General features: G+C 34.7%; 1 protein-coding gene across 1 annotated transcript; it reads right to left on the bottom strand.

The window, feature by feature from the left end:
- Nucleotides 1–8,781: 8,781 nt before the first annotated feature.
- On the bottom strand, nucleotides 8,782–10,906 carry LOC112747297 (uncharacterized). Its single transcript, XM_025795248.3, has 2 exons — nucleotides 9,525–10,906; nucleotides 8,782–9,189 (listed from the first exon to the last, which is right to left on the bottom strand). The coding sequence occupies exons 1-2, from the start codon at nucleotides 10,750–10,752 to the stop codon at nucleotides 9,155–9,157; spliced, it is 1,263 nt and encodes a 420-aa protein (XP_025651033.1). The 5' UTR covers nucleotides 10,753–10,906; the 3' UTR covers nucleotides 8,782–9,154.
- Between the last annotated feature and the right edge of the window lie 1,523 nt (nucleotides 10,907–12,429).

Raw genomic sequence — 12,429 nt, 5'->3', positions numbered from 1 at the left:
GTTAAACCTATTTAACATCTCATTTTTATAGGTCTACTTTTAGAGCCAAAAATCCACTCATTTATTGTTCTTAAATGATCCAGTCCGATAGGCTAGCCCATTATGACGGCTTTGATTGAAATATTATAAAGTTATTATCAATTAATATCAAATAATTTGGTCTTTGGTTTGAAAAACAAAAATAGAGAGTGAATATAAATTTAGCTCTAATTGAAATTTTTTTTGCCAAATGAGTAGACTAAAGAAATTAGATTTGTGCATTATTGGAAATGATTTTAACTAAGACGAGAGAAAAGGGGGCTGATTTTAAGATTAAGAGCAATTCAATTATATTTTTATGAACAAAAAATATTATTCTGTAACACATCTAACTTGATACCATCCGTATCAAGGTAGAAAAAATTGAGATTTTACGTGAAATCGAAAATGTAAATTAAGAATGTAAAACGTAAAATCTTAACAAGATTTAAATCGTAAAATCGTAATATCAGAAGATTTTAAGAGTTAAATCGATATTTTAACTACTATGATCTGTATAACTTGGCACAAGGTAGTTATAAATCGGAGAATGTCCGCAACAAAGGATAAGATCAGATTGCCAACTATATTACACTCAAGCTGCCACATTCCCTTTAAGTTCAGCAACAGATAGAGTTTAAATAAGTCAAGTCTAATGGACTAATTAAGAGTGTCTAAAAGAGAACGATCCACCCAAAGGCAAAGCAAGATAACAACATACAAAAACTATACTTTATAGAAAAAGATTATTATTATTATTATTTCAAGACACTTTATTGATTTGAGTGTCGAAGTATTTTTTCAAGTATCTTGACGTGCCTTTTTGTTCACAAAAAATCAGCGTATACTTCATCCAAAGAGTAGGACGAAGTTACTTCTCCCTTTATCGGGACGAGTTATACCTCGACGAGTCTTCCTACACAAAAATATTTGGAGTCCACCATTGGCCGAGTTATTATACTCACCCCATTATTTTTTGTTTCCATATTTTTTTTTGTCTTTTTGCAGGAATCTAACCATGGTCGATGAACAATCCCCTTTCATGTTGACGCCCAAGGAGTTATTGACCATGGTTGTTGCACTACAAGCTAAAAACCAGAGGATGGAAGAGCAGTTAGCTCGGCGTAATGATGATATGAAGGTTAACACTAATGGCAACGTGAATGATGACCATACCTTCAAGACCAACACTGTAGAGGCAACTCCAACTAAAGGAGCTAAATGACCCTCTAATCTCTTTTCTAAGGAGATCATGAGTTTCTAAATGCTCATGAACTTCACTCTACCTACAACCTAATGTCATATGATGGACTCAGTGACCCGAACTTACATATCACCGGATTCCGTTCTATGATGTTACTGAACAGTGACTCTGAACTCTATCTTATATCGTTGATTTTTGAACTTTTTAGATGGTGCTGCTTTACTATAGTTTTATTCACTGATTGCAAGTTCTATTTCTGCATTTTTGGAGTTTGCTGATATTTTTACTAACAACTTTATTGTCTCAAAAATATATGTCCATGACTTCAACTACCTGAACACCATCAAGCAGGGCCAGCATGAAAGCAACTAAGATTATATGGCAAAATTAAGCAAAATAGCAATGGAATTCCCTATCTTAATCCACACATCCACCTCCATGCTCTCAAAAGTGGTATTTTGTTGAGTTAAGAGTTGATTTGGTATCTAATGATGACAAATATAATTAACTATTTTCTATTATAACTAATCTTTATGATGAGCATCATAGGAATCAATCAAGGATGATCAATCAAGCAAGATGGAATTGTGCAAATCATCAACATTAATATGCATATCATATCAAACTAAGTTAGGAAAGAGATTGCACAATAAAAATAGCAAGAAACACTCCAAGAATCAACCTCATGAGCAATTGAATAGCTACTGCATTTTTATCAAGCTAAACAAGAAATGAATTCTCATTCAAACCAACGGCTAAGAGCGTTAAAGGTGCAACGCCTAGCTTGATCAAATTAGGAAAGATTCCAACATTAAAGAAAGCATTCAAACTCTATCAAAGAATATTCTATCAAGGAAGAAGGCAACCAGTTTCGTGCATATTGAAGACCATAGAAACAACCCTTGTTTTTTCTTGTTTTTGAGTGTGTTCTTATTTCTCTTTTATAGATTCAAGTTTATTTTGAGAGATATAAATAGCAAAGAGAGTAGTGCATCAAAAAATCATTAACCTTTGTTTGATAGTTTTGATTTGGAAAGTGTATTGGGTTTGAGTGCACTTGGTTCCGTTTAACTAGGTTGGATTAGCACCTAGGTGATTTACTAAGATTGGGATAGTTTATGTGGTTTACAAGAGTGTGAGTCTCTTGGAATTGGTGATTGTAATATATCTTGATTATAGTAAATATTCTATCATTGTTGTAGTGGAGACTGGACATAGGTCACATTGCACTTCGCGGTTGAACCAGGATGTGTCACTCTTCTCCTTTCATGTTTTCTGTATTTTCTGTTATACATAATCAGGAGAAAAAATCACAAATAATCTCCTGATTTATTAATCCGCTGCATTATCTATAAAAGTGGTTCTTTGATTCAATTCCCTTCTCAACTCACTTGAGAACCTTCAGTCTTTGACCAGAAAAATTTTAAGAAGCCCTCGTTGTTTGCCAAACCAAAGACTTTAGCAGAATTTCGTGACAAGGCCAAAGAACAAATGGAGATAAAAGAGGTTCCCCAAGCTAGGAGAAATGAGAAGCACACTTTCAACCAGGAGGATGATAAGCGCAACAAGTCTCAGGGTTCCCGCAATAATTGAAAGCCATTCAAATTGACGCCTTGATATGATTCATACACACAGTTCAACACAAAAGAGAGGAGATTATTAATAAAATCCTACATTCAATACTCATTAGACCTCTGAGCAAGCAGACACTTATCAAGACCAGACGTACATGGACACATCAAAGTATTACACCTTTCATAAAAAATACGGAAACACTACTTATGACTATGTAGTAGCCAAGGACCTCTTTGAAAGGTTAGCTCAGCAAAGGCTCCTGAACAAGTACATTGTCAACCAAACACACTGAGCACCTCATAACAGCACATACCCAACAACACGAGGCACAGTTTCAACTGGAATAAAACATAAAGACAAAAACAAATGGGTTATCTCTGATACACCAACACAACCCTGAGGTATAATTAATTGTATTTCAAGTGATTTTGTTGTCAAAGGTTGTACTAGCTCGACAAGGAAACACACTTACCGAAGGATTTTTGTGATGGAAGGCACTAACATTTGTCAATCAAGTTAGCTTGATATGCCACCCATCACTTTCAAGCATACGAATTTTAAATCTCCCAACTCAAACCTCGATGATCTAGTAGTTATCTCAATACTAGTTGAAAACCAATTAGTCAAAAAGGCATTGTTAGACCTAAGAAGCAATATCGATGTCTTGTTCCACTCATCATCTGGAGAGCTGGTAGGGTTTTTTAGTAAAAGAGTCCATTTACTAGGTTATGTATGTTTAAAAGCAACCATAGGAGAACACCCATACACTAAGGTGACAGATATACAATTTCTAGTGGTTATTCGCCCTAGTCCTTACAATATAATACATGGCAAACCTTTCCTAAATTGATTATTGAACCTTTGGTAAAGGAAAATGACTCCGATCAATTTTATACACAATTTGAGCTCAATACCCTCCAACGTCAAAGTAATGTTAAAAGAATGCGTAAGATAAGTTAAAGTCAATTTCATGCATTACATAAGAGTGTATGTCTAACAAGGGATTATTTTATTTTCATGTAAAGAAAAGTTAGGAGAATGTTAAGAAAAATCAAGTCAAAGTTCATTTTGCATTCTGTATGATTTAATGTTATAAACATTCACTCATGAGTCACATGTGTCATAACATAAGTAAATAAGAAGCGTTTAAAAGTCACACCACTCCGATTAACAAAGACTTTTGAAAATAATAATTGAACAACATTACATCGCCACTATTTTTATTTTGAAATTTGGAGTGGTTGCGGATGGATACGATGATACCATATAGATAAACTACTAAAAAAACTTTTGTGTCTCACCCCTCTCCCCGTACCATCTTCAGGAACGACGCAGTGCAAAATAATATGCTACTCGATTGAGTTGAAAAGATCAGTACACTATAAGATGATTAAGAGCGAGATATCAAGGATATAGATACAGAATGTTAAGCACTTGTTCAAATTCATATTAAGAATGAAGAATAGACGATTGGTTTTAGTCAAGTTATGCAAAGTGAGAATTAGAATTTTCTGTGTATCTTATTTTATCTTTACTGAGTGACTACAAATGTGGCTATGCTATTTGTTTTTTATATGATTAATTGATATGAGTAAAGTTTGTCATTGTTTTTAGCTTTATAGTTTAGTATGCCCATTTTCCATGTTAGAATCACGAGGTCCATATTTCTATTTTCCAACTATTAATGATTCTAATAATTTATTTTCAAATGGCTTTCAAAAATAAAAACTAGTTATCCACTATTTTTTTATAAATTATTTTTTATAAATATTTTATTTCAAAAATTTCATAAAATTTGAGTATCAACAACCAATATAATTCAAATAAAACTTAAGACTAGTTCAAAAATATTAGGGTGCTACAAAACTCCCAACACATAGTTTATTTCATAAGCAAAGTCTTATAGCATGCTGAGGTTAGATATTCAAAGCTTGAAAAGCTCGCTTTAACATTAGTCATCACAGGCTGACAACCACAGCACTACCTCCAAAGCCACACCGTTATAGCGCGAATAGACCAGGCACTAAGACAAGTTCTATCCAAACCTGAGCTAGTTAGTCGATTTATAAAGTGATCAATCAAGCTCTCTAAATTTGACATGCAATATAAAACTCGAGGAGCATTAAAATCACAAATACTCGTTGATTTCATCGTCGAGTTCACATCTCATTAGGAGTTAGACATAAGAAACCTTCATGTAGATGGAGCATCAAACATTGAAAGATGTGGGGCAAGCACTTTACTAAAAGATAATTATTAACTTGTCATAGAACTTTACAATTGGAAAAGTCTAGGGACTCAGTAACTTTTCTAAATTCTAGCCAGCATGTAACCAGCAAAGAAAAGTGAGTCATTAGATGAAATCTCACACCAATCTCACACCATTAAAATCATCATTGATGATTATTTGATGGCTACAAATTACAAAAGTTACTGATCCCCTAACACTCCTTATCATTACAATTTGCATTCAAGGCAAGTAATAACTAGGTCAAATATGAGGCACTACTCGCAAGGCTACGTCATACTAAAGATTTTAATATCTCCAACCTCACAATGCATTGTGACTCTACCAATCGTCGAACAGGTAAATGGTAACTACCACGTATGCGATCCTTTGCTTCAACAATACTTAGCACTTGTTGAACAATTTATTTCGTTTTTTTTTTTTTTTTATGTTAAGTTTGAACTCATCCACATGTTACCTTAATCTGTATTTAGGAAAAACAACAACCGAGCAGGCATTTTATCTAAGTTAGCTACGACTAGAAAATAATACAATTTTCCCTACTTTATCTATTTGTATAACTCAGCACGACGAGGTAGTTATATAACTCAAAGAATGTTCATAGCAAAGGATAAGATCAAATTACTAACTGAATTATGAATTCACACTAGCTATCACATTCCTTTTAAGTTCGACAACAAATAGAGTTTAAATAAGTATAACAAACTAAAGAGAGTCTATAAGAGGACAATCCACACAAACGCTGTGAAAATTGGTGAAAGAGAGGCTTCACTCTCATCAAATACTGTAAGATGAGTCTGAGAACAAAGAAAGAAAGAAAGAAAGAAAGAATGGATAAAGGGAAGAAGGTGAAAAGAGAGATGGTTCGCAGAGAGAGAAAAGAAGGGAAGTAAACAGAGAACCAATATTCAAAAAGGGGCTGAATGAATTCTCAAAGGAAAAGTTAAAAAAAAATACCCTAATAGCTATTGTATATATATGTACATAATAATAGAAATTGAATAACTAATTTGCCGAGGCATTAGGGATAACAAACCAAATGCCAACTAGCGTATAATTAGTAATCTATGACTCAACTTACACCCTCCCGCAAACTAGGACTGTGAATGTTTAGAAGGCCTAGTTTGGAAAGGTTAATCGCAAAAGGACCTGGTGCCAAAGCCTTTGTCAGAAAATCTGCAAGCTGATTGGACGAGGAGACTGGCATCAAGTGAGTGAGGCCAGAAAGGTGCTGATTCCGAGCGGTGTGGCAATCCACCTCGATATGCTTTGTGCGTTCATGAAAAATAGGATTAGTGGCAATGTGAATGGCGGATCTATTGTCACAAAAGAGAGTAATCGGCTTCGTTAGGGGCAATCCAAGGTCATGCATGATGAAAGACAGCCATTGAGCTTGGCAAGTAGCCAATGCCAAGGCTCGATATTCTGCCTCGGATGAGGATCTAGCGACGGTGCTTTGTTTCTTACTCTTCCAACTAATTAAGGAACTCCCAAGATAGAAGCAGTGGCCAGTGATAGACTTTCGAGTATCTGCACATGTTGCCCAATCGGCATCGGCAAAACCAGTGAGCTTGAGGTCATTGTCTGCTGAAAAGAAAACACCAACGGATGGGCATCCTTTTAAGTATTTTAACACACGAAAAGCTGCCCGCATGTGCTCATCAGTTGGGCAATCAATGAACTGACTAAGTCGCCCCATAGCATAGGCAATGTCTGGCCGTGTATTGGTTAGGTATAATAGTCTTCCAACGAGCTGCCGGTAAGGAGTGCGATCAGCTAGAGCAGTGCCACTATCTCGTGACAATTTGGAAGCACAAGTGTAATCCATAGGCGTGCTAACAGGTTTGCAATCTAAGTACCCAAAATCTTTGAGGATGTCAAGCGCATATTTTCTCTGACAGATGTGAATTCCTTTGGAGGATCTGGCCACTTCCATTCCTAAGAAATACTTTAAATCACCCAAATCTTTAATTTTAAACCGCAGATCAAGTAACTTTTTGATTCTCTCAATTTCATCCAAGTCGTCACCAGTCAAAACCAGGTCATCAACATAAACCATAATGATAGTAACCCCCTGAGAAGTGATTTTCGTATATAAAGAGTGATCTGATTCAGATTTGGTGAAGCCCGCAGTGGTGAGAGTTTCAGTCAACTTTAAGTTCCATTGTCGACTTGCTTGTCTCAACCCATAAAGAGATTTTTGAAGTTTACAAACTGAATCTGATCTTACAGCCAGATAATCGAGCCCAGGAGGAAGTTTCATGTATACTTCCTCATTCAAATCACCGTGAAGGAAAGCGGTGTTAACGTCTAACTGCTTGATGTGCCACTGCTTGGCCGCAGCTAAGGCCAATACAATTCTCATGGTTGTCATGCGAACCACTGGACTGAACGTGTCTATAAAATCAACCCCTTCTATTTGGGTAAATCCTTTTGCTACAAGCCTGGCCTTGTAGCGTTCAACGGAACCGTCGGGGTGAAGTTTGACCCGAAACACCCACTTGCAACCTATAGGTTTCTTACCAGCAGGGAGTTTTGTAATGCACCAAGTTTGATTTTGCTTCAAAGCCTCCAGTTCACTATGAATGGCTTCTCTCCAGCAAGGATGAACAATTGCTTCCTCATAATTGCTAGGCACAACAGTTGTAGCAACAGCCAAAGAAAAAGACTTGTGTTTGGGACTAAGTGCATCATAAGATATATATTGTGATATCGGGTACCTGCAAAGAGAATTGATAGTAGATGTTGTGGTATGTATCTTACAATGGTAGTCCTTAAGGTACGTTGGCATTTTCTTTATTCTTGAAGATTGTCTTACTTCAATTGGGGGTGTTGGTGTATGTAATGAAGAGTTGTGCGCTGGCTGAGGTGTTAATGATGCATGAGTAGTTTGTGATGCATGTGATGAAATGGGACTCGGGAGATGGTTGTCCCCACTTGTAATGTTTGGAGATGTAGTGTGTGCAGGATTGGACAGCAAAGGGTTCCACAAGTTGGTAGTGTCATCAATAAAGGGGTCAAAGGTGTTTTGATGCAAGTTGGATGCAAATTGAGGTTGGTCATGTCCATGAGAATGATTAGAAATCACAGAATATGGAAAGCAATCCTCATAAAAGACAACATTTCTTGAAATAAAAATATTTCTAGAATTCAAATCAAAAAGAGTAAATCCTTTGGCACCATCTTTAAAGCCCAAGAATATGCACTTTCGAGCTCTTGGGTCCAACTTTGATCTCCCATTAGTGAGGGTTGATGCATAAGATAAGCAACCAAAAACTCTTAAATTTGACAAAGTTGGCAGTGTACCAAAAAGAATTTCGAATGGAACTTTATTTTTGAGAAATTGACTAGGCTGAATGTTTATTAAGTACACTGCATGTCGAATAGCAAAATTCCAAAAACATTTAGGTATCGATGAGTGAAATAATAATGCTCGAGCAATGCCTAAAATATGTTGGTGTTTTCTTTCCACTATCCCGTTTTGTTGTGGGGTTTCAACACAAGAAGTTTGATGCAAAATTCCTTGAGATGCATAAAAGGTTTTCAAAGCAAATTCAGGTCCATTATCTGACCTGAAGCATTTTATGGTTTTGTTAAATTGAGTTTGCACAAATTTGACAAAATTCTTTAAAATTTCAGAGGCCTCAGATTTTGTTTTCATACAATGAACCCAAGTATATCTACTTTTGTCATCAACTAACGTTAAAAAATATTTTTCTCCTTGCAAAGACGGGGTGGAAATAGGGCCCCAAATATCCACATGCAACAAATCAAAACAATTCACAGATTCAGTCAAGCTATAAGAGAAAGGTAATCTTTTTTGTTTTGCCAAATGACAAGAGTTGCAAGGATCTATGTTCTCATTACAATCAATTAAAGGATAAATTTTGTGCATGATTTCTAGTCTATACCGTGGAACATGTCCTAAGCGTGAATGCCAGAGTGCAGTTACATGATTTGCTGTGTGTGTAGTCACATAGTTGCTGTCCAAAGTGACAGCATCTGCATAAATGTGTGGTGAAGTGCTTGAATCATGAATGAAGTGATTTACATGCTTGTTAATGCCAACAACAGCTTGACTATCCATAGTATAGAGTCCATCCGCACATTTAGCTACTCCAATCCTCTTCAAAGTAGCTTGGTCCTGGATCTCACAAATTTGATCATTTATAAGCATTTGGCACTTCAATCCATTAGTTATTTTAGACACAGAAATCAGTTTGAAGTCAAAATTTGGAATAAAAAGTACATTTGTGATGTATAATTGATTAGAGAACCTAATGGTACCAATGGTGCTACTAACCGTTTGGCTCCCATCAGGCATTCTAACAATTATGGGGCTGGTTTGAATATATGACTCAAAATCATTTAAATCAAATGTCACGTGATCAGTTGCCCCAGTGTCTATGACCCAAAGGGAAGATTTTGCAGCAACAAAGGATGAAATATTTGTGCTGTATTTTAAAATGATACCTTTACCTTGACCCATCGAAGTGGTGTTTGCGGAACGTTGTGCCTGATTTGCAATTTGGGGTTGCACATGAGCCTCTTGTCCATTGAGAAGTTTGATAATAGCTTCCTTTTGGTGAGAAGTTAGATCTAATTTTGGTGAATCACTAGCTTCCTTTTGGTAATTGCTTAGATTGCTCTGACTGAATTCATCACTTTTCTTCTCAGTTGGTAGTTCAGCAGCCGTGTAATTGATGCTGCTAACTTGCCTCTGCCTAAGATGAGGGGGCAAGCCATGCTTCTTATAGCATGTATCCACTGTGTGTCCTGTTTTATCACAGAATGTGCACTGTATTCGATTTCCTCTGCCTCTTCCCCCAGCCTGAAACCTGCCTCTTCCTCTGCCTCTGCCTCGATTCCTCTCATCACTAAGCTGAAGTCCGGAATTAGTCTTATTGAAGAAAACTTTTGACTCATGAGTATCACTAAATTGTCTTTCCTGCTGAGTCAACATTGAGAAGGCAGAATTTATATCAGGGATTGGGTTCATAAGCATCAACTGCGACCTCACAGTGGAGTATTGATCATTTAGACCCCGAAGAAACCGAGTTGTATAGTCTTCACGCCTATATTGTCGTATCACATCCAATCCACATAAGCATGAAAATTCACATCCTTTGCAATTAGGTATCGGTCTAAAATTGTTTAGATCTTCCCAAATTGATTTTAATTTGGTGTAATACGCAGTTACATTTAAATCGCCTTGCTTCATAGAGAATAATTCTTCCTGAAGTTCAGCCACTCTGTACTTATCTCCCTGATAATATCGATGTTTCAAATCTTTCCAAAGGTCCGAAGCAATGTTATTCCAAACCACGCTTGCTGATATTTCAGGACTCAATGACAAATTGATCCAAGATACTACATATGTATTGCACCTTTCCCAAGCTTCAAATAGTGTATCATCCTCATTTGGTTTTGTAAGAGATCCATCTACAAACTTCAATTTGTTCTTTCCTTTCAAAGCTAATAACATTGCTCTACTCCACGAACCATAATTGCTAGCATTGAGAGTAATTGAGATTAAAGGATTACCCGGATTTTCGCTTGGATGAATGTAGTAGGGGCTAGACGGATCTTGCATTGGATTGACATTGTTCTTTGCCATTTGAGCTTGAAATGTTGATATTTGGCTCAAGAAAGTTGCGATTGACTGAGCATCCAATGGATTAGAACTTATTCCTTGATTATCAGCCATTACACAAGTGAGAATCGATGAATCTGCTGCAGCGTCAAATCCCAAGCCTTCTGTCTTCAGTCTCGTCGATCAGAGATTTACCTCTCCTCCACGCTCACCGCACCATGTGAAAATTGGTGAAAGAGAGGCTTCACTCTCATCAAATACTGTAAGATGAGTCTGAGAACAAAGAAAGAAAGAAAGAAAGAAAGAATGGATAAAGGGAAGAAGGTGAAAAGAGAGATGGTTCGCAGAGAGAGAAAAGAAGGGAAGTAAACAGAGAACCAATTTTCAAAAAGGGGCTGAATGAATTCTCAAAGGAAAAGTTAAAAAAAAATACCCTAATAGCTATTGTATATATATGTACATAATAATAGAAATTGAATAACTAATTTGCCGAGGCATTAGGGATAACAAACCAAATGCCAACTAGCGTATAATTAGTAATCTATGACTCAACTTACAAACGCAACGGTAGATAACAACTAACATACAAAAAAAAAAAAAACACTTAGTAGAAGAGGGTTATTATTATTTTAATACGATTTACTTATTTGAGTGTTAGAATCTTTTGTGTAAGTATTCTAACAAACTCTTTTGTTCACGAAAAATTTACGTATGCCTCATCCATAGAATAGAAAAAAAGTTACTTATCTCTTTATTAGGACGAGTTATACTTCAAAACGTCTTCTTATACAAGAACATACCTATTTATTATTTTATATGTTTAGTATGTATTTAGATCAAAATTAAAATTTTTTAGGATGCATGATAGAACTTTATTATTAAAGACTATATTATTATTATTATTATTATTATTATTATTATTATTATTATTATTATGATGATGATGGATAATATTATAAAAAACAAAAAATAGGAAATATAATTTGTATATATTTAAGTTATATTTGTTATAATCACAACTTATAAAAATTCTAGATTAATAAGTTATGAAATAAGATCAACATTGAGCCCCTTGCATTTGCACAGGTTTTTGCTAATAAAATTAAGAGGGGGATTAAAGAAATTTGGTGTAACTGTCATTAATTCCACATATATTCTATGACGCTAGATGTTATAACGTGTTTCGAAAAATAAAGAGTACAATAATTTTTTGAAAATTAATCTGTTATTAAAAATAAAATAAAAATATCTTAAACTTTTAAATTTTGAATCATAAATTTTAAATTCTAAATTCTAAATTCTTAATTTAAAATTTATTTAATTAATAAAAAACATATACATCACTCCTTAATTAATAAAAAGCTTTTAAGATTAAACTCATTGCCACATGTCACAAAAAAAAAAAAAAAAAAAAAAAACCCACTACGAACCAATATCATTTTTTAACAACAAAAGTATAAAAAAAATTATAAGAAACTAACTTTCAATTAATCAATATTAATTTTTTATTATAAAAATATTTTCTTAATCATTATCTTTTTAAAAATTTAAGAGTTAAGATTAAAATTTAGAATATAAAATTTGAAATTTAAAATTTAAAATTTAAATTAAATAAAAAAAAACTTTCTAATTGAAATTTTTTAATATCAAATAGATGCATGAAGGATGAACCGTACTACCCACAAAAGCACGCAAAAATTAATACCTGGTTTAGTTACTATATTTCGTAGGATTTTTTCGTATTTAATTGTTTATATATTTAATTTTGAGATAATTTATTTAAGTCAAAAA

Source organism: Arachis hypogaea, chromosome 15, assembly GCF_003086295.3.
Source record: "Arachis hypogaea cultivar Tifrunner chromosome 15, arahy.Tifrunner.gnm2.J5K5, whole genome shotgun sequence".
NCBI lineage: Eukaryota > Viridiplantae > Streptophyta > Magnoliopsida > Fabales > Fabaceae > Arachis > Arachis hypogaea.
This window is presented reverse-complemented; position numbering and strand designations above follow the sequence as displayed.